Genomic DNA, 22,210 nt, shown 5'->3' with positions numbered 1-22,210 from the left:
AATACAGCTAAACAAAGAACAAAATATAAAACTAAAATAAATTTTGAGGTAGGAAAAATAAATTAACAATGTTATATAATATCATTTACTGGACATGAATGTATATACAATCATAAATATTACATTCATGCATGTCAAAGGTTACGATTTTATTTTGCGATGGCCTGGGAAAACGTAAACATTGATTGAATCATTTGCTATAAATATTGTGTTTTACCTCACAATATATATGTAATTATAGTATTTTTAAAATTCTCAAGTATTGTTTTAACTAGCCTAAGATTGCGATTTAGTTTAAAGCAGATTCACTTTCGCTAGGCGGCCTAATCCTACCCTAGCCTCTACCTCTAGGCCTAGTTAGGGCCTAGCCTAGCTTGTTGTTCTCTAAATTCTAGCCTACTAACTATGTGGGCCTAATAGCCCTACTACACTAGCTAGTAGGCCTACTACTACTACACTCTAGTACTACTAGGCCTACTACTACTAGCTCTACCACTACTACTACTACTACTACACTAGAGGCGCAGGAAGGACCACAATGGAAATAAGTTTGCTAGGACCACAATGGAAATAAGTTTGCCGTCTCGGTACTTTTTGTGTTTTTATCCTATTGATTTTGTATCAGAATAAAGAAATATAAAAATATAATAACCTAGCTAGCTAGAGAGTGGGCCTCATGGATGGCCTATCTTTGTGCCTCCTGCTACTACTGTATATAGCCTAGGCCTAGCTAGCTATTATTACTTATAAATAGAGGCATACACTACAGATTCTGATCTAGCTAGCCTACTAAATACTACGCTAGGGCCTGCTGCTTTTATTTTTAAGTAACAATAAAACACATTTTAATTTTATTGTATACAGAGTTCCATACTATTCAACCAAGTGAACATGCAGCAAGCCACTGACGCTGTTGTTCCTGTAAATAATACATCAGAGGTTTTTGACCAAATACGACCACGCAAGATCCCAAACCAGAATATAGTTTACAGATTAAGGCAAAGAGAAACACATGTCCGTAAGCCATGCACCCAATTCCATTGCGCTCGACAGTTCCATCAAAATATTTTTCCAAACTATACAATAGTGAACTTGAAAAAGCCGCCATGCTTTCTTAGGAAGTTTTCCCCGAATGGACAGTATTTCATCGCATTTTCTGCAGACCAGACATCTTTGGAGATTTACAAATTCCTCGGGTCTCAGGCAGCTGGGGAGCTATTGAAAAATGCCAATGGTCACATGACAAAGGACGATGCCGATCCAGAATCTCATAAAATTCGTAATAACATTTTTGACAGTTTTTTCCACTTAAAACACACTGTGAATGTGGCACCTAACGGTGAACACTTAAACAGAGAATGCAGCCTGTTCACCGATGATGGACGCTACGTGATTGTTGGTTCTGCCGTGTTCATTCCAGAAGATCGGCATTTCTTTGACATTTACAGGAATAATGAATCAATCTCGCCAAACCCAAAATTCATGTTGGAAGACTATTCATTGCATATTATAGATTTGGAAACTGGAGTTCTGTGTGACACAAGAAAATTCAAATGTGATAAAATATTCCTATCTCACAATCAAGGAATTTACCTTTTCAAGAATATATTAGCAGTACTTTCTGTGCAGCAACAAACAGTACATATATTTCATGTTACCTCTGATGGCAGTTTTATTGATGTTCAGACAATTGGTAGATTCTGTTATGAAGATGATGCTTTAGTTTATTCATCCCTACGTGTTGAACAGTCGCATCCATCACACAGACAGGGCAACCAGTATTCTGATCCTACTATCAATTCTTTAAAACACCGTTTACTTGTGTATCTCTACCTTAAAGCCCACAACGAAAGAACACCTGAAGCTTCTAGACAATACTTTAGGTACTACCATCAGTTTAGATCTCTACGAATGTGGAAGATGCAATTACTTGATGAAGACCACCTCTTGCTCAAGTATTCAAGCGAGGCTGTTGTGTCTCTCTTATCTCAGGATCCCAACTCTTTACCCTCATTTTTTGTTGTATACAACATGGTTACGACAGAAGTAATAGCAGTATTTGATAATACTTCAAAAAAACTCTTAGAACTTTTTGAGAATTTTGGTGATCTGTTTCGCAATGCCAGCCTTCATACGTTTGCTCAGTTCACGTGCTCTAGTAATATCTACGCTCGTCAGATTCAAGAACGTTTTAAGCACACCATAATAAACGCAAAGTTTGGCGGGCACACGGAAGCTGTTAAACGTCTACTTGCTCAGTTACCCATCAGCTCTCAGTCATACAGTAGTAGTCCATACCTGGACTTGGCTCTTTTTAGCTATGATGATAAGTGGGTGTCAGCCATGGAAAGACCAAAGACATGTGGTGATCATCCAATTAGGTAAATAGCCTATAAATAGTAGAATGAAACTGAAGATAATGATATTTTAGGTTATGTATATGTGGGTCCCATTGAATCCATACATCTTAGGCTGATCTGCAAATACACTGGCAATGTCCTAGATTTAAATACCAGATAATAACGGCTGCATGTTTTGTATAAAATGATTCTCCACACAATAACAAAATGTAAACCTTAGCCTCTACCATGGTAAAAGAACACTAAAACTAAGACTTTTTTCATTGCATTTTTGTTCGCCATAAGCATCTCTTTCTTGATGGAAACCAGCATGTTAAATTTTTTTAAAGTTTTCACTACATATTCATTTATGTGTTTTTTCTACAGATTTTATGCTAGAGATTCTGGTTTGTTAAGATTTCGCATTCAAGCCGGTGGAACTGGACGTTCAACGCCTCAACAACCACCTCCAAGAAGACTAGTAGCATTCACCTTCCATCCCCATGAACCATTTGCAATATCCGTACAGAGAACAAACGCAGAATATGTTGTCAATTTTCATGTACGCCACCCAGCAGCATTGAATCATGATATACGATCAAGCAAGAGCGGGCCATCGTGGTAGTAACAGATTGAACCCAAAATGACATTTGTTTTGTGCATTTTATTAATGATGCTATATTATAGTTGATACAGAACATTCTTGCTTGTCAGGCCTGGTGCTTATTTTTGATGTTTTGAATATGCATGGTTGTGATTAAGGTAGCATGTTATTTATGCGGACATTGTGTGTGAACAGATGTTTATTTCTTGACAAAGCATAGCATGGAATAAAATGTAAAACATTTCTACTTGTTTTCTAAATCAGTGTTTTTTGTTTATTGACTTGTATATAGAGGTGTAAAATAGACTCCATGTTTATACAGTATATAATTTATAAGCCAACCATGGGAAAATTAGTTTAAAGTTAATACCAACTTCTCTTCTTACCATTTTGGTGCGTGGTGGATCCAGATTTTTGAAATGAATCTTGCCCTATACACAAATTTAGGGGTAGGGAAACCCGAATCCGCTCACGGAGGTGATGGTTGGTTTTTAACATGTTTATACACATGGTAGAATAATACCGGAACCGGAGATCAAGGAGTTTATCTGTGGTTGCGACACGATAAGTTCCACGCCCCTAAACAGGAACCGCGAGCCAAGGAGAATAGGCCTATGAGGACTGTTTGTATTTGTCGTAGCCAGAGATAAGATCAAAGGACTGTTACGAGTTCCTATCTTGGCAAGAAGAGCTCAATGTCTTAGATTGCCTTGCTTAAAAACAGATTAAATACTTCTTTCCGTCAGGAAATGTCACTTGTAATACACAATTGTTCATTTACAAGAGTTGTGTAAATATAATCTCATGATTTGGAAATATGTCGTACAGATTAATAATATATAATAACAATGTGATCGACGTACTTTAAGTAGTTACTAAGCAAACATCAATTAATTACTTAATAAAATGAATGATAGACAGTTGACGAGTAAAGATTTAATTTAATATCGGGATTCGTTTGATAACTTTAAAATAAGACTATAATTAATACGATTTGAACATTTTAAATAACTATACACACGTACCAAGCAATCTCCATCCCCTCTCTCCACCCTTCCCAAATGAAGATATCTGTCTGATGGTATAGATTAAGATGACGTGATCGATGTCGGGAATGATGTCATAAACTACCTTTTTAATGGGATGTTTACAAATAGAAGATGTGTCAACACATATATCAAATCTAACCGTTTTTACGTTGAATCCAGCGTATCACTCTTTTCTGGGTTTATAAAGTTTACAGTGCAATTGTGACGTCAGCTGGCTATTACAATGCATTAAGGATATGTTTTAATGTTTACTTGATTTCCTACAAACATGTTCAGAAATACATATATCATACTTTGTACCGTATCGATCAAACATACTGAAGTATAGAGATTTGGTTTTGAAACTCGATGGGTGCATCAGGAGAATACGCCCGTATAAGATCATGACTAATTGGTAGTTCAACAGATGTCATACAGGTAAAGGATCAATAAGTATCAATAACGTATTTAATATTTAAACAGTGTAAGTTCACAGTTGCTTGATAATAATGTGTTTCAAATCCGGTGTTGAATCCACAAAAATAGCTCTGCATCATGCAAATGGGAACCAAAGGATGTACAGCCAGTAAAAGCCGAAGTTTACGCGGAAGTTTTACGTGGTAACAAATTTACATTAGTTTGTAGGTAAATAGCTATTTTGCTATAAGTGGATTCAACACCATTAATATTATTAAAATTGTATTCATTTGTTACACGTGGATATAAAAGTTGAATATTGAACAATGTTAATCGAAGCTTTCATTACATTCACTAGAGAATCTTTGGTTCAATAGTCGATATATTGTTTGTTTGTTGATGTGATATGAATAATTTTGAGGCGTGTCGGTGGTTATAGTAATATAGCCTGACAAAGTTTTATCGATATTGTTTTATATTGAACAACTACTAAAAGTATGCAATTATTCACACTAGTCTTCATGGTACTATGAATATTATACATTCTTGAATAAAGTTGGGGCGTGTTGGTGGTTTTCAAAACATATTGTTTAACCTCCGTTTATAGAACTTTCAACCATAATCTTCATTTTTTCCAATTAACTCACAAAGCATCACCAATCACCTTATCAAGCCCTTGGAACGACGGTATCAAACATGACAATCGGAGATCATAAACCTTCAGCTCAATAGAACACAACAGACCTGGTATCGATCTGTTTCATCCTAATCAATAGGCAATTACAGCATCCGTTCTTTGATCATCTTAGAATATAGAATTTTCGTTGTGTAATGAGATAAGAATGTTGGCGTATAAATGACGTCAAAATAAGAAGAATTTTCCTTGTGTAAAGAGATAAGGCGTAAGGTAAAATTTGTATAACGATGGGCATGATAATATTCAGGTTTGCATGTAAAGTACAAACAAAACAGTTACACACAAGGTATTCCCCTTGGAAGTCGATTATTTTTGCATGTATTGTATTTCGTTATTATTGTATAATTGAACGTAAAACAAAACACAAAACCTGTAGCCTAAAAACGAACGAACAAACGTAACACATGTGAGCAAAGCCATCGTCAAACATAGTTAACTACAGCACACCTGTATATATAATAGCACACCTGTGTGCATAACCACCGTCACACCTGTTAACCAACAACACACCTATTTAAACCAACAACACACCTACGCATAGCCACCGTCGCACCTGTTAACCGACAACACACCTGTTTAAACCAACACCACACCTACGCATAGCCACCGTCGCACCTGTTAACCGACAACAAACCTGTTTAAACCAACACCACACCTACGCATAGCCACCGTCGCACCTGTTAACCAACAACACACATGTTTAAACCAACACCACACCTATACATAACCACCGTCGCACCTGTTAACCTACAACACACCTGTTTAAACCAACACCACACCTATACATAACCACCGTCGCACCTGTTAACCAACAACACACCTGTTTAAACCAACACCACACATGTTAACCTGTTCCGACTAGAACGCAACGTAACGCAGCGACGTATCGACGCAAGGTGATGTATTGCGTAATCACGTAATCAAGTGGGAACCGACGACGAAACAGTGCTGCAAAGTCGCAGGTCTGATTTCACGCAGGAGGCGGGGCAAACACAATTATCGGAAGGGCATTTTCTTACGTTGCGTATCTAGTGGGAACCAAGCTTTACGCACACGCAATACTTATTACGCTCAGTGCATTATGGGTGGTAGCACGGATAGGTATACCCAAATAAATTTCAAATAAAAATAACTTCTTTCAGTTATTATATGGACATTAAGTCTGATACAAACTTATATGGTAGGAATACCATACAATGGCGGCCATTATTGCGAATTGATCTTTGGAAGTTTTTATTACATATTGACTGATGCATAATTTCAAAGTAAGCCAATCTAATGAATTATAATTGATGATGCGTGATCAAATGTAGTGAGTTTCTTCATCAAAATCTAATTTGTTTTGCTGTCTTTTGTTTTGCCTAGTCTGCCTCAGTAGAATGATTGCCACCAAACAATAGGAACTACGTGAATGGTTGTATTATTTATAGCGCGCGTACTTAATAACAATATGCCGATGGGCAAATATGAATATCAAACAAGCGTTTTTCGTTATATGAACACGGTATCGTGAAAATAATAAACAGTAATCGTATGCGATATCAGTAAAATTCAAACTCTCATTATTCTGTATTGAATATTAATTTTTAAGTTTTATAAATTATGTACAGGTAATAATAATGTATATATTTAACAAGACACTATTATAATGTTATAATAATAGTTACGCGTTTAACCAAGTATTTCTAATATTAATATTTTTGTCTTCTATTTCCTGATCTCTGGAGGTTTGATTCGATATGATTTTTTTGATAACTTTTCTTAAGCTTTGTCTACACTATCAAACTAGTTTGACACAAACAGTGTGATGTTCCCAAATATGGTAGTGATATGCTTAAAAGTAGTAGTGATATGACATTATCATGTCCATATACGTACGGGCACATCACATTTTCTTTGTCACACATAAAGTTTGATAGTGTAAACAGAGCTTTAGACGCATGTTTAGGATTTATGTTTGGTGTGCAACAAAACGAGTGCGGCCATTATTCGTGACATGAACAATTAAAAGAGATAACAACTACATGCTTTTTTCTTTTAAATGTATTTATTGACTCCAAACTAACACGATTTCCAATCAAAAATACATGTTACAGGCCGGAGGTCGACCAGTTAATGTGTGCATTTTTATCTATGCTAATTCTTACGTTAAAAAATAACACGAGTTACGTATGGAGGTGTTTGAAAAAAGTAACCACTCGATATATAAAAGAGGCCTGGGTGTGCCTGCCATGTGAAGCATTATATTGAGAAAGTACCCCCACCAGGGATATGAAAAACCTCTAATTGGAAATTAAGAAATTAGGACCACAACGGCACTATCTCAAAATGCACACGTGACGTGTAGGCCTTCGCGAAAATGTCATCTAATCTACCACATACAGCTCCGGATTCACACCTTTTCCGTTTCACGGAACGATAAACGGCATCGTTCATTAATTTATACGATCTTCGATTATAAAAAAACACTGGCAGTTTTCCGTTCCGTACGAGTGTAACATTCACCAGTGACCTCGTGGACAGAGAGGAGTGGGTTTAATATGTATACAATTACAATTTTCATTTATTTCTCCAGGAAGAGAAAACATATATATTAAAGGGGAGCGAATTATCTAAATTATAACAAAATATATTTCCACTTCCACCATTAAGCTATGCATTATTATAACACGCAGTAAACCCATATTGTTAATTAAATATGTACAAGTTATTATACATACAGCCTACAAAATAAAAATATATACGGATGCCTTAGTTATTAGGCTTAAGCTAACTGATTCAATATTAAAGCGCTATTGTATTTCTAAATCAATTTTACAAAAAATAGTACTTAAAACCGAATGTTTCAACATAATATTGCAACGATTATTATCTATGCCAACATAATGGTCCCTGAAAAAGAAAAATGCACATATTGGGAGGTGGTAGGGATGACGTCATAGACGGAACGATGACCAAAACACAGATGGGTAAGTATGTTCAAACAATAGTATTAACATGGACCATGTATTAATGAATTTGGAAATTAGGTCCATGGTATTAATAAATATGGAAATGATAATGTTGACATTGATCACAATGACGTCATGTATATGAGGGCAAGGATGATATAATCTAATGATGATGACGATGATGAAAGAAAAGGAGAAAATAGAAAAGGAGAAAATAGAAAGAGGATAGTAACTCGAAAATGACAATCTGAGGTCTGACTCTACGTTTCGTCCTTTAAGCTTGGTTCCCACTAGGTCGTAACGCAAGGACGTAAACGCAACCGTGTTTGACCAATAAAGCTTGGTTCCCACGACGTAACGTAAGGAGGTAAACGCACAGCGCGTTGACAAATGACAAGCAGTTTGAATAATCCATTGCTTGTGATTGGTCAACACACTTACGCTGCGTTACGTCTCTAGTGGGGACCAAGCATTAGTTGAAAAATATTCTTGACAATGAACACTGTTCTAGGAATGACGAAATTATACAGAATCATCCGTAAATAAAATAATATAAATAATATTTTGGAGAGAGTTAATTATACAGTTTTTAAACAGTATTATTCTGAATTTGGATCCAAAAGAAAATGATAACAAATGTACACGATCAAATGGCTTCACGGTTGCCATATTTTACTCTTTTCTTTTTCAGTAGATATTATAAATGAGTAGAGGTGCGATGAAAAAATATAAATCGTGATAAATTAATAATGAAAATGAGAATGTATTGAGTGAAATTATTAATTGATAATGATTGTAAGGAATTTATATGACTACGTTAATACAAAATGACCAAATATTACAAAATAAACAAAAGTTTGATACGAATATCTTTGGATTAATAATGCACTACAGGTTATATATTTAAAGGAAAAAAAGGTAAAATATCAACATTCTTCGTATAAATCCTTCGGAAGAATTATCATAATAATTAAAATTAAACATATAGAGAAATAACAATTTATTGTTTAAATATCGTATCTCTAATTCCCATTTACAAAATAAACATTTTTATTAGCTTAAATATTTATAAACACTTTCCATAACTGCATATTTCAGCTAAATTTACCAGAAAATATATATTTACTAAACAATATGGAGATTTCGCAAATTCGAGACATTTTGACGTCGACGACCAACCAAACAATAATATGGTTCTCACAGATTAAACATTCCCTATAAATTAAAGCTACCCATCTAATGTGTGTTTTTTTTAAAAATCCCATATAATAGATGCTTATACATTTCTTAGACTCTGTGTCTAAATAAAAAAAAAAAAATATATATATATATATAGAAACTAACTATTGTACTATTTTTTTGTATACTTTAAACACATTCTTCACTAGCTATTGGTTAACTGAATGACAGTAAATTAATACATAATTATCAAAACGTCTGTTCACACGTAAAAATACTTTTCTGAACATAGGACCACGATTGAGCAGCCACGAGATCCCTGTTCACACCTTTTGTTTTAGTTGGCACTACAGAACTAGAGCTACAGCTAAGTTATACCTGTGCAAAAAGGCCTATATTCATCTTCATATATTAAATAAAGTATAAATACAACAGTTCATAACAATAGAAATGATCTATTCAAGAACAATCTGTTTTCTAAAAACTGTTCATCTTATTAGTAGCCTAATAATAACAAAAAAAGTTATTATTTAATGGTTAATTTAATATTATTAATTATAATAAACTTCAATACACTGTTTACTAGAAACGTTATGCAAATTATGTAGCATGTAAATATACTGTATAATCTGTTATCAAATACAGTACATACATGGAGGTACATACTGTACAAGTCTGTGGATAATAAATATGTCTCTAAACATATTATTATGTTGTTTAATTGCCTGTGAATAAATCATTAAAGTCATTGTGAGGAACAATAGCGTAGACATTGTACATGTTAATCATTTTGGTACTCGTGAGTGAATAAGCTGCCATTCGATTTGGAACAGGGACATTTCGGCCAATGTATGAAATATCAAACATATGACCATCTCAAATAAAAGCAAGGGATACTCATATACACATACAGAGTAAATATAATTTTATAGTACACAAATATCGTATTTGAACAAACAAAAACCTCTCAATTTGTTCATAATTAGTAGGTGCAAAGGTTACTGTCAATTTTAAGGTCTAACTCTGCTGTATTTAGTGTCCCAGATGTCATGATGTGTTTATCAATGCACATGCAACATGTAATTACTAAACATGTTACAATATTCAGACATAACAGGATATGTCCATCTAAACATGTTATTCATTCATTCCCAGAATAAGCTTACTGATGAAGGAATAGTATTGAGACACAATGTCATAATTATATATCAATACACACATACACATGTTGATTTGCAGTAATGTTAACACATTAGTACATTTATGTGTCTAACATACGTATGTGTCTAACATAAACATGTGTTCATTTGCAGTAATTTAAACACATTAGTGCATTTATGTGTCTAACATAAACATGTCATGTTTGTTAAACATGTGTTGGTTTGCAGTAATTTAAACACATTAGTGCATTTATGTGTCTAACATAAACATGTCATGTTTGTTAAACATGTGTTGGTTTGCAGTAATGTAAACATATTAGTACATTATGTGTCTAACATAAACATGTGTTGATTTTCAGTAATGTGTCACATTAATACAGTACATTGAAGTGTCTACTCATAAACACTACAATGCGTCTACTTATAACACATAATGCTATCATGTCTATACTATTGTTGTGTCTATAAAAACACAAAGCATTACATGTTTATATGGAACAAAACACAGTAATGTATGGCTAGGCTAGGCTAGGCTAGGCTAGGCTAGGCATGGCTAGGCTAGGCTAGGCTAGCTAGGCTAGGCTAGGCTAGGCTAGGCTAGGCAGTTATGAAATAATCAACAGACAACCATTATTCTATGTACATATATTATGTCACTTTTTTATGTCACATTCGTAATCTTTTCATAGAGCTGCTTCTTTTGCACGATTACAGATTGATCATTTCGATGTAATTCCTTGGAAAGAATCCACTGCGTCCGTCAAGCTCTCCCTCTATCCAATTGTCATCAATCTCACTTGTGACGGTAATTATGTCACCTTCGTGGAATCCTAGCTCTCCTTCGTTCTCGGGTTCGAAATCATAGAGGGCTCTGCAACATTGTGATGAAACACCTACAAAAAAGAGAAGAAAAATTAATTTAAGTTCATTTATATTTGCAGATTGATTATTATACTGCGGATTGTACAATCAAACTTGTCTCCCCAGTCTCAACCAGACATTTTGGAATTGAAAGAAGGGTTGTGGATGTCTAGCATGCGTCCATGCTTATAAAACATTAATCATCAGAATGTTAAAACAATGCATTTGTTATTATCCAGTTCGGATGGAGTATAATGGTAACAAATAAAGGTCTTAACCCAATCAAAGACTACTTCATTTAGACCACTCTATTTAAGGACCTCTCCGAAAAAACCCTCTTTGATTAAAAGATATCTCTGGAAAGACTTGTCACAATGGAAATAACAAAACAGAGATACTTAAAAATACACAAATGATCCCACAAATGGTAAAAAAAAAAAGCAGTTTTCTTTAGCTCTCTCTATTTAATGTTATGCTCTGTCTACACTATCACACTAGTTTGACGTGGCCAAATAGGGTAGTGATATGACATCATCCTGTGCACATTTCAGTTGTATAGTGTAGACAGAGCTTTACACAAATAATATCTCATGACCTCAATTGATATTTCTATTTCTTCTGTTTTTTTTATTTACAATGTGAACAACTAATAAACAGAAGACTTTTCATTTTCTTTAACCTTTCAACCTTGCTACAGATCTTTTACATACATTTTATAAAGCTTAAATATTATTATTTTATTCAAAAATATTACTAAGAATTAACTTATTAGTTGTTACTTGGAAATATGAATAAGATTTCATATTTATCAAAAATGTATCATCTACCCTAATGAAAATTAATGTTCAAATCCTATTGTATTGTGTACCAATAAACGCACTATGCTAGGTATAATAGACTAATGAAGAGAGATGGAGAGCAGAAAGAGGTTGAGGTGGAAGGTTGTGACTAAAAATGTGATGTGCCCATATATGGACATGATGTCATATCACTACCATATTTGGGCAGATCACTACCATATTTGACCACATCAAACTAGTTTGATAGTGTAGACTGAGCTTAAGAGACAATCCATCTACACATCTATATTTAAAGCCCCATTCCCTACGTTTTTTAGATCTAATTTAAGATCACCAACTATATTTAATGTAAAAATAATACTATATGGTCCTATTGCGATAACTTTTTTCGTCTTTAAACGGTTAAAAATGTGAAAAATAAATCGATTCTAATAATTATAGCGGCCCGCTATAAATCCCAAAATGCATTGCGCGCGGATTGATATTTTTGTTTTTCACCTGTAATTCGCCCACTTTTCGATCGATCGTGAAGCCAAAACAAATGGAAGACTCCTAACTTTTCAGCGAAAATACCGGGTTTTCCCCAATTTGTATCAACGGAGTCTGGCAAAAATAGAAAGACAATTAATGCAGCAACTATACAACGTCAGGCTAGGTATATAGCTAGTGTACGATGTTCGTACGTTATCGATGTTTACCAGCTAGGCCTACAAAACTAAGCCTAGCTAGGCTAGGCCTAAGACCGTCCACGAGAGGTCGATCGCCGCGAGCTACTTAGGTAGTGCATTGTTTCTCACTTTTTATCATAATTTACCATAAAACGTACATTTAAGACAAGGAATGACATGGTTTAATGTTTTTAAAGTGATATATATGTATTATTTTCCAAAAAACGTCCAAAATTGCAGGGAAGGGGTCTTTAACTAACTCTCAATTGTTATTCCAGCTCTCCATTATAATGTCAGAGCAGTCCACTGTACTAACTTATTCTAGAATAATAATAATATGTATACCAGTCACTTAAAATGCACTAAAGGTTGTCTAATTGTGGTTGTTCAGGCCCGTAGCCAGAATGCATCAGAGGGGGGTTTTCTTGACACCAAGTATTTTGCGAGCGCAGCGAGCAACTGTAGGCTGGGGGCCAGGGGGCCGCCAAGGGCCCCCGGTCGGGAAGCTTTGGCTCTCAGAGCAATTTTGGTTGTTTTAATAAGCTTACAGAGACATTTTTTACCTACTAAAATCTGGGTTATGCAGAGAAATTATATAGTAGGCCTACAGTATGGAAGTTAGTAGTACTGATCATGAAATACAGCTTTATTGTTGCAAAAAAGTATATTATATTAGGCCCTTAAGTAATTTCTTATCCTATAAACATAAAAAACAAATAGTACCGTATATTTCGGTGTACAAGTCGCACCTGTGTATAAGACGCACCCATAACGGAGACTGAAATATTAGTATTTTTTATGTAGTCGATGCATAAGACGCACTTATTTCTAGGCCGAAATTTAAACATTTTACAATCAAAACAATGGTATTTTAATAATAAAATAACGATATTTGAGACATATTAGAATCAAATGATATAATTTAGTTTGATTGCCTTTATTACATCGTAATCAGTCTCTACTTCAACTGAACGTTCAATGAAAAGGGAAATCCCCATATTGTTTCAGTTACGATGCACTGTGTGGGTAGGGCTAGCTCCATGGGCTAGCCTAAGTCTATTTAAGTAACTTTAATTTCATATTATTTAAATTTATACCTTCTTATTGTGTGTATGACCATTATAAAATCAATCCAAATGATGTTCAGTTTTTTGGGCTGATAATGAACCAGGAATATCATGTTGGGTAGGCCTGTATGAAAATCTTTCCTATTTCCATGCATGCATTACAGCAATATGAGGAGAGAGCACTAACCATGTGCTCCTTGCCTGGTGGCCAGCACTGTTGGCCATATACACTATAAGATTAGGGGAAGCTACTTAACACAATAACAACACACTCTTTTAGATATCGCTTGACATACGAACTATTGACTACATGATTATAAAATTATGTGATTGTTGACATAGAGATGTAATAAAAATAAACCACCGTGATCAAGGGAAATAGTTATTGTGTAAATAAAATGTGACACCACCGTAATTAATGGACTCTTCCATAAATGTGTTGCGCTGTGATGATGCTGCATGCTGCTAGAATACACACCCGCGAGTTCAGAGAGTATTGCTAGGCCTGGGTAGAATATCTAATGCGTACTGTAATATTAATTAATACAGTCGAGGATGACAATTTACCTTAACTAAAAATTCAATAAACAGTAATCCTTGTTACCACACTGTGGTTAGACAGGAGTGAGTAACTAGCTAGGCCTACATTGCAGAGTAGTAGGCCTACACTATTTTTAATTAATTTAAGTATTAGTAGGTAATTAAATTAATTAGGGTTACATTTAGAGGTCAAATTTGCGTGTCAAAAGTGCGTCTTATACACCGAAATATACGGTAGGCCTACGTACACGTACCGATTTAACTCAGCATCATTTTTATTCAAGTTTAAACAGTGAAATTCTTTTGGTTTAATGAAAAATATTTCCAGGAAAAAAATAAAAATCCCCAAAAAGATTGAACTGAACTGAACGTGATCTTGTGCGTTCCGAAGCCCGGCCGAAGCACGCGATTGGTCAGTCCATTTTTCTGTCATATTTATAACCATTATCTCTCAACAATCTCTCGATCTCACGCTCAGCAGTGACTTTGACATCGTACAATCTGTATATTCGATCGATTTAAACATAGTCAATAGAAGTAAATGACCAAAAAATCTGCTATAATTGATAATTAATTGCACGATTTTGGAAGTGGGGCCTTTGTTTTTCAAGGGGGGTTCGCTGGTAAAAGGGGGGTTCGCGCAAAAGGGGGGGTTCACCCGAACCCCAAAAAATCCCCCTGGCTACGGGCCTGTTGTTACATTTTCTATTTGGAAAGGAATAGAATTTTATGATTCATTCAGTTTAATGTGGTAAAAAACCTTTTGTAAAATACTAGGGTGGCAACTAAGAGCAAAAAGACAATTATGTGTTTTACTAGTTTAATCAAACAAATAAGAGATGCTTCTACAAATAAGCTTCTGCACAACAGTGGTTTATATATTCATGCTTAAGTTGAATGATATTTCCCTTAAATACTTAGTATTTCACTTAAGTTAATAATTTTTAAGAATTAGTATTTATTTAGATAGGAGAATTTTAACATTTGTGTATTCAATATAGGCATGTCTCTATGCAGCCTAAGTGTGAATGGTAAAAGTGCCACAGTTGTAGATCACTTGATAATAATAATAATAATAGTTTATTCTTATATAGCGCATATAAGCAAGCTCTCAATGCGCTGAACATTATTACCGCAGTCATTTTTGTTTGTTTTTTGGATCAAACACGGATAGAAACATACTCCCATAATGCAGCTAGTAATCAGCGCAAAGTTGTGTCTTGATCTAACCGGGTACCCATTTATACACCTGGGTGAAGAGAGGCAAACGTAAGTAAAGTATCTTGCCTACGGATACAAGCAATGCGGCGAGAGTTGGATTCGAACCTCGATCTTACGATCAGTAGTCGAACGTCCAACACACTGCGCCACACGCCCATCACTTGATATAGTATATAGAAGTATAATAGGACATTATTAGTGGTTATGTTGCAATGACAACAACAATGGATGTGCTTTACAACAGAAATAATAGTGTTGTCATTTGACATGCCATAATGAACAGAATTTATTAAAAAGCAACAGTATGGGTATGACATCGCCAGAGGCAAGGAAATTCGGATAGATTACAATTGGGGTTGAATTAGACCATGGAGAAAGCTTAATTAGGACTTATACTGAAAATACTTCAACAGAAAATAGAAAATAATGATAGGAAAATTATTACATTATATTGTTGGGTGTTCCAATATAAAAAAGCAAATTAGGTTATATAGATAATATTAAAAGTAAGAAAACCTTGGAGCTATGGAAAATGAATGAGTTTTTGCTAATAACATTGTAATGTTAAACAAATTGGATAGACATGAAGATTAAATTTAAAAATTTTTAAGGGATGGGTAATTAAAAGTTGAATTGAGCAAGATGATGAAAATAAGTATATTAAGGAGAATAAAGGTTTGGTTTAGAAATGGCTACTTTGATAGATTGTTTTTATAACTATTTACTATCCAATAATACCTGTCTAATGGATTCATGTTTTCTTCAGCATCCAACTAAGGATGACCAAGACTTACCATTCTAACATAGCCTTTTTTAATTACTTCAGGGCAATACTAATTATAAGGTTCCCCAGCACAAATGGTGTGTCGGACATGTTTAAAAAGATAACAAAAAATATGAAAAAATATATACAAAGGGTACAGGTATAGTGCTATTATTAAAATAGTGCTGCTAATTATTGGCTAAGTGGCCACGCCCTACAGAGGAATTCTAGTTACAATATTTTATTACAGTAACCATTAATAGAACCATAATGATAATAACAACAAATATTTGAATTAAAGGTTCTTTTTTTTAAATAGTTGCTGCTATATAGGTTAATAAAGATGTTACAAACATTGAATTGTTTGAACATATACTCTTTAAAGTGTTTAAGAGTTACAGTATAATTTCTTTGGCAGAAGAAAGAAAAAAAGAAGTAGCATTGTGTACTTTAGTATTCTCAATGTAGTGAGTATGGCAAAACATCTGACCAATAAACTATATAGTTCATTGATGCAGAATTAGGCCTACAACATCATATTCAATAAAGGATTGAACCATCGCTTTTTCAAAGAGATTCAAAAGTATGTCCTTTCCAAGTTTTGGTATCAAAAATTATTAAAATTTTAAATATGCTGATATATAGTATAAGAAAGCAGAGTAGGTAAAAACTGAAGTCATAATGCTAGGAAGCAATTAATTTCACTACAAACATGATGGGGATAATCTAGCATCCAATTATCTAAATGAAATAGCACTATTGTAATGGATTGCCATTAATAAGGCGACATACAACAAAAGAACACCATACATTGAGAAAGGAGATAAGATAATAAATATAGTAGACAAAATGAATATAAAGTAAAACTTAATATAAAATATAAGAATATGAAAGAATATGAATGACCAAAACTCAGAATTAGTAACATTATGTATGTATATAATCATGTTAGAAAAACACTATTTATTGCTTTATGCTGATAAACAACTCTAAAATGGATAAATGTTTTTTTATTTTATATTATTATGTTGTTTATTGTTTTATGTTTTTTATGTGAAAGGGTCCTGCGAAAACAGAATTGTAAAATTCTCTATGCTGTATCCTTGCCATCATTTATATTATGAAACTATGTTTACAAACGATGAGTAAATAAATGTGAATTGAACATAGACTTATAGAATAAGCAATTTCTTATATATACACCAGATATTCTTCAATCTTTTTAGATTCCCCCTTGTTTGATACATATTTTTGTATTTTATGATTCATATGTATATCATACTTACGTAACCATATGTAAACCAATCTATGTATAATATATATTAACAAATGGAAAGAAGTGTTACATACAGTATCTACTGTATCTACTGTGTTTCTACTTTGTGGATAAACAAGAGGTTGATTGAAATTTCCTTCTAACTTATGTAAATTAAGTAAATTAAAACTATGTTGCAGAAGAAACAAATATCGACTGTTCTTTAACACAGTCACACAAATAATGAGTCCACTGTTACATGGAAAATCGGACAACACCATATTCATTGGAATCAACAATGTATATTGAATGACTTATATCAATACCAGTTAGCTTTATTTAGAAGAACATGCCCAATCAACTGTTATTAACAGAGTCATACAGGTAATAGTCTAAAGCTCTGTCCACACTATCATACTAGTTTGACAAAAAAAATGCCAAATATGGCAGCGATATGTATTTTACACATAAAGTTTGATATTGTAGACAGAGCTTAAGACCACATGCTTTGTTAGATGAGAAATTGGCCATATTCATAAGGATACTGATAAAAAAATGCTGCTTGACCAACCAGTACTGGTTGGAAGAAATCATGCAGTTATTGAGTAAAGTCTGCAGACACAACAATCTAAATCACAGTCTAACTGGCTATTCATGCACTTTCCAGTCACTGTTTAATGGGCTATGATGACAATTCTAGTTAGTTCACAATGCTCACCAGCCCCGGGATTCATTGAAACACCAGGAGGAATCCAGCGACAAAATAGTCCAACAAAAGATGTTTCTTTTTTAATGTTGTTCATGGGTAAACAAATTTGCACTGATGGAAACTCTTTGGGGTACCACTGGATTCTATGTACTGTAAACCTACATATAGCATTTTATGTCCAGTATCTTATGCAAATTCTGTAATACAGTGTCATGTGCATCACATGTGATGCTTGTATTATGTTAAAGTTAGGTTAGGATGACCTATGATATGGGAGTGATTCTGTAAAATTATAGATACAGTCAGCCATGGGTGTGTTAAAGATCCAATTCATTTGCATACATGGATACATTATAACATTGCAGTATAACTACTACATATGTCTGTCCCAAAGGCCCTAGTGGTCGTGTTTCATGGGATAAACTAACTGGTTGCTTGCAGGCATGCGGTGAGCGGCCGGCCTCAGAACACTGGCCTATGATTACCCGTTATTTAATAAACCGTGCCTGCGTTAATGTTGTTTAATGAACACTCAATAAATTCCACTTCTTCATTGTGCTCGTTAACTAGAACATCTTCAAAGTCGGTACTAAACACATCAAAGGCTATAAAACATATTAAAAAATAAATACATTTTTATGAAAAAAGAAGATATAGGGCGGTTTAGAGAATCCCTACACCTGTAAATTTAAATAAATGTATAAAATAAAACAATACGAGATGAACTATTATTTTATATTTTTCACTAAAAAAATAGATATTGTATTATTTTGAAACCTGAGCTGCAAAGAAGAGATCTAATAAGATCAAAACAGTACTGTCTGCAAATTGGAAATTATCAAATATATATATTTTAAAATTTCACTGATGAAGGGCTAGTGTTGCCCGAAAGCTCTGCTAACTTTTCCGGCTGTTTTATTTTATCGTTTTGATTTAGCTTTTCGCTTTTTGTTTTTGTATCTCCATTGAGATCCAGCCACTGATACCAACAGCATTGTCATTTTTTCAGTAATTTGCCTTTGGATTTATTTTAAAATTTCATACACATCCAATATAACTCCCCAATTACAGGATGGATGATCTATATTAATGAACACAGCAAGTCTCCTTGTGAGACATTGGCATCAGCTAGATAAAGCCAATTATTCATGAGGCTTGTATACACTGGTTTGGTAGTATTGTATATTTGCTCTGTGTTTTCCTCTATGCAAATTGGAGTTAAAATCAACAACATATCCTATATACAGTACGGCTAAAACCACGTTGAACTTGGATGGGAAAAAGTTTTTATGGCAGAAATGCTATTGATACTGTATGGCATGAAAGGTGTGCATCAGCCCTAGAAGTTGTTTAAACTAGTATGTTCTGGCCTGCTGCGTCATCAGCATCAGAGTGGCCGGCGTCTTATCAGCCTTGTATCATACGAGTTGATGGTCCTACTGAGGACTATGGCCAAACTACTAGTGTTACCATTACCTTTTTTTTATGGCTGACTTCTGTCATAAAAAGCAATGTCACTTAGTCTTACATTCATCTGAATGATGACTAAGCCAGGATGGTTTAAAGCACATTTGGCTGGTCCCAACATTGACCAAGGGCTTCTCTCGTCCAGTGCCCACCTTAACCAGAGGAGAGGCATAAGCCAATACGTCTGAGGCAGATACTAGATGCAGGGGCTGCCATAAGAATCAGCCGTGCTGATTTCAAATGCCTAATGGACCCCAGTTCCATATACAGCACCCAGTATTCCCAGATTCTCTCCCATCCAAGCTCTAACCAGGCCCAACGTTACTTAACTTCGGTGAACTGACGAGAACCAGTGTTTCAACGTGGTAGGCCGTATTACCTATGAATGTACTAAGCAATTTAAGACATATAACACACACTGGGTTTGACAACAGCATTAATTAGGATTGTGAGCTTCCAAGCCCACAAAAGCTGCCATTGAATAATACACCTACACACTAATGTACAAAATATTAAACTTGAACATATTTTACATATTTAATGATATGGGTAATATAATAATTGGTAGTATAGTAATATAAAATATAAACTATATCGCAATTAAGAACCACCATAATTAAATTTTATTTACACTTTGACATTCAAAAGTTAATTTCAACCAAAGAAAACCAGACTTTTTAGAAACGAGAAAAGAGTTAAGACTGTACACCATTCTAGAAAAATTCTGAAATGGTTATTCTTGAGGTAAAGTTATGTCATGTGACACTGACCATCAAATTCTTCTATATTATTACCGTATATTTAATAGCATACACATGAAATAATCTGCATTTCTTGGGTAAAATCTCCTAATACGGTCAACAGCTCAATAAAAACAGATGTAGACTATATTTCTATTAATAATATTGTGTGTGACTGTATATTACACTTAATGTGTACAGTGTTTTATTATTTTAGCAATTCCTTTCTTATCATTTCACTTATACTATAACCTACAGTATTTACCAATGTTGGACATTGTAAATTTTATCTATGAATGAATGATTAATTATCTCTTTTCCACCACTTACAATAGCACATTTTGGTACCAATATTATTTATACAAGAATTCATATAGGTTAACTTTATATATTTGTGATCGCAATAGAAGATTTATAGTGTGTTTTCTATCATATTGGTAAATTTACACATATTGACCTGAAGCTTAGCCAAATACAACAACACATCTTGCAATCAATCTTTCTCTTCTATTCAGATGATAAAATAATACTATTTGTAAGCTTTATGACGTTTTAATGCTGGAGGGCAGCCTTATTTCAAGATTTAAGAATGAACTAAAACAGCAGCAAACACAGTTCATATTTAAGTATTTTATATTCACAGAATTATACTGTATATTAAAGATGTATTTTCAATTTTGTTTTTGAATATGCTATTTTAATATCACATAATTTAAAGCAAAAAAATAGTCAAATTGGCTGCCAGTCAATGGGTTTTTGGTTGAATTTAACCGTTTATTTTTTCTTTTTTAAAGGGTGAAAACATTCTTTTTGCATTTTTTTTTCTACAAAAGTGATTAACTGCAAAATGAACTAGTCTGATTTTAGTATTATTAATCTTCATTTTTCATGATTTAACAAATTCTGTGAAAATTTAAGGGTGTTATTATATTCGGAATACATTAAAAATATTGTTTACAGTCTTTTCGCTGTGGATTCAGCCTAAATTAGGGTGTAGGATTATATTCAATAATTATATTTTTTAGCTTTATATAAAAAAAAACCTAGTAAGGACACATTGAAATGGACATAATTACACAATTATTGACAAAAATGCATTTAAACTGGTTTTCAATTAACACAAGACACACTCTGGACAGAAATATGTTTGTCTATAATATGATTAAAGAGTCCTGAGTGGTGGAAAACAATAGAAATCTAGTCCCTAGATGCATTTCCGCCAACCTCTGATAATCGCGGTGTGATGTCACAATGATAGAGGGCGCTGCATGGTTAAACTGTAGTTGAAGAATAAATAAATTATTAAAAACAAATATTTAATGATCTTTTGAAATTTTAGTTTGTTTTTATTGAAAATTATTAGGTTTTAAAATGACTACTTCAATAAGCCTATTCCAGAATATCCTGAGAATCACTCAGGCAGGTTGAACGCATTTTTTGGTTGGCTAGCAAACCAGGCAGCGCCACCTACCGTCGTGACGTCAGCACCGTGACACTCTATAGAAACTGCTTTTATATCCAGATAAAAACATAATAATAAAATCAAGATGCAAAACTTTGCAATACCATAGTAAACAAATCTTCGAGTCGGAATGTTGGAAATGAAAAAAGGAAACTAAAAACATAGACTATGATGAAATAAATTGTTTTAAATCCAAGTGGCGTGTCTACCAATGAGTTGCGATCAAGGGTGGATCCAGATTTTCTAATAGCCCTCCCCAATTCCTAAACCACCAAAGAAATC

The 22,210-nt window shown here is 33.9% G+C and overlaps 2 protein-coding genes across 4 annotated transcripts in view; one reads left to right on the top strand and one right to left on the bottom strand.

Annotated features, from left to right (window-relative positions):
• The first annotated feature begins 158 nt into the window (after positions 1-158).
• On the top strand, positions 159-3,164 carry LOC140051332 (DET1 homolog). The gene is made up of 3 exons (XM_072096517.1): positions 159-231; positions 865-2,381; positions 2,727-3,164. Exons 2-3 carry the CDS (start codon positions 892-894, stop codon positions 2,962-2,964), a joined length of 1,728 nt encoding a protein of 575 aa, XP_071952618.1. The 5' UTR covers positions 159-231; positions 865-891; the 3' UTR covers positions 2,965-3,164.
• A 7,788-nt stretch (positions 3,165-10,952) lies between these two features.
• Positions 10,953-22,210, bottom strand: part of LOC140052596 (endophilin-A2-like) — a 39,817-nt gene continuing 28,559 nt past the window's right edge. For all 3 annotated transcript variants that reach the window (XM_072098231.1, XM_072098232.1, XM_072098234.1), the window contains one exon: positions 10,953-11,268. In XM_072098231.1, the coding sequence (XP_071954332.1) occupies positions 11,084-11,268 (185 nt within the window). In that variant the 3' untranslated portion in view covers positions 10,953-11,083. The remainder of the gene's footprint in view (positions 11,269-22,210) is intronic.

This window comes from Antedon mediterranea, chromosome 6 (assembly GCF_964355755.1).
Source record: "Antedon mediterranea chromosome 6, ecAntMedi1.1, whole genome shotgun sequence".
In the NCBI taxonomy this organism is placed as follows: Eukaryota; Metazoa; Echinodermata; class Crinoidea; order Comatulida; family Antedonidae; genus Antedon; species Antedon mediterranea.
This window is presented reverse-complemented; position numbering and strand designations above follow the sequence as displayed.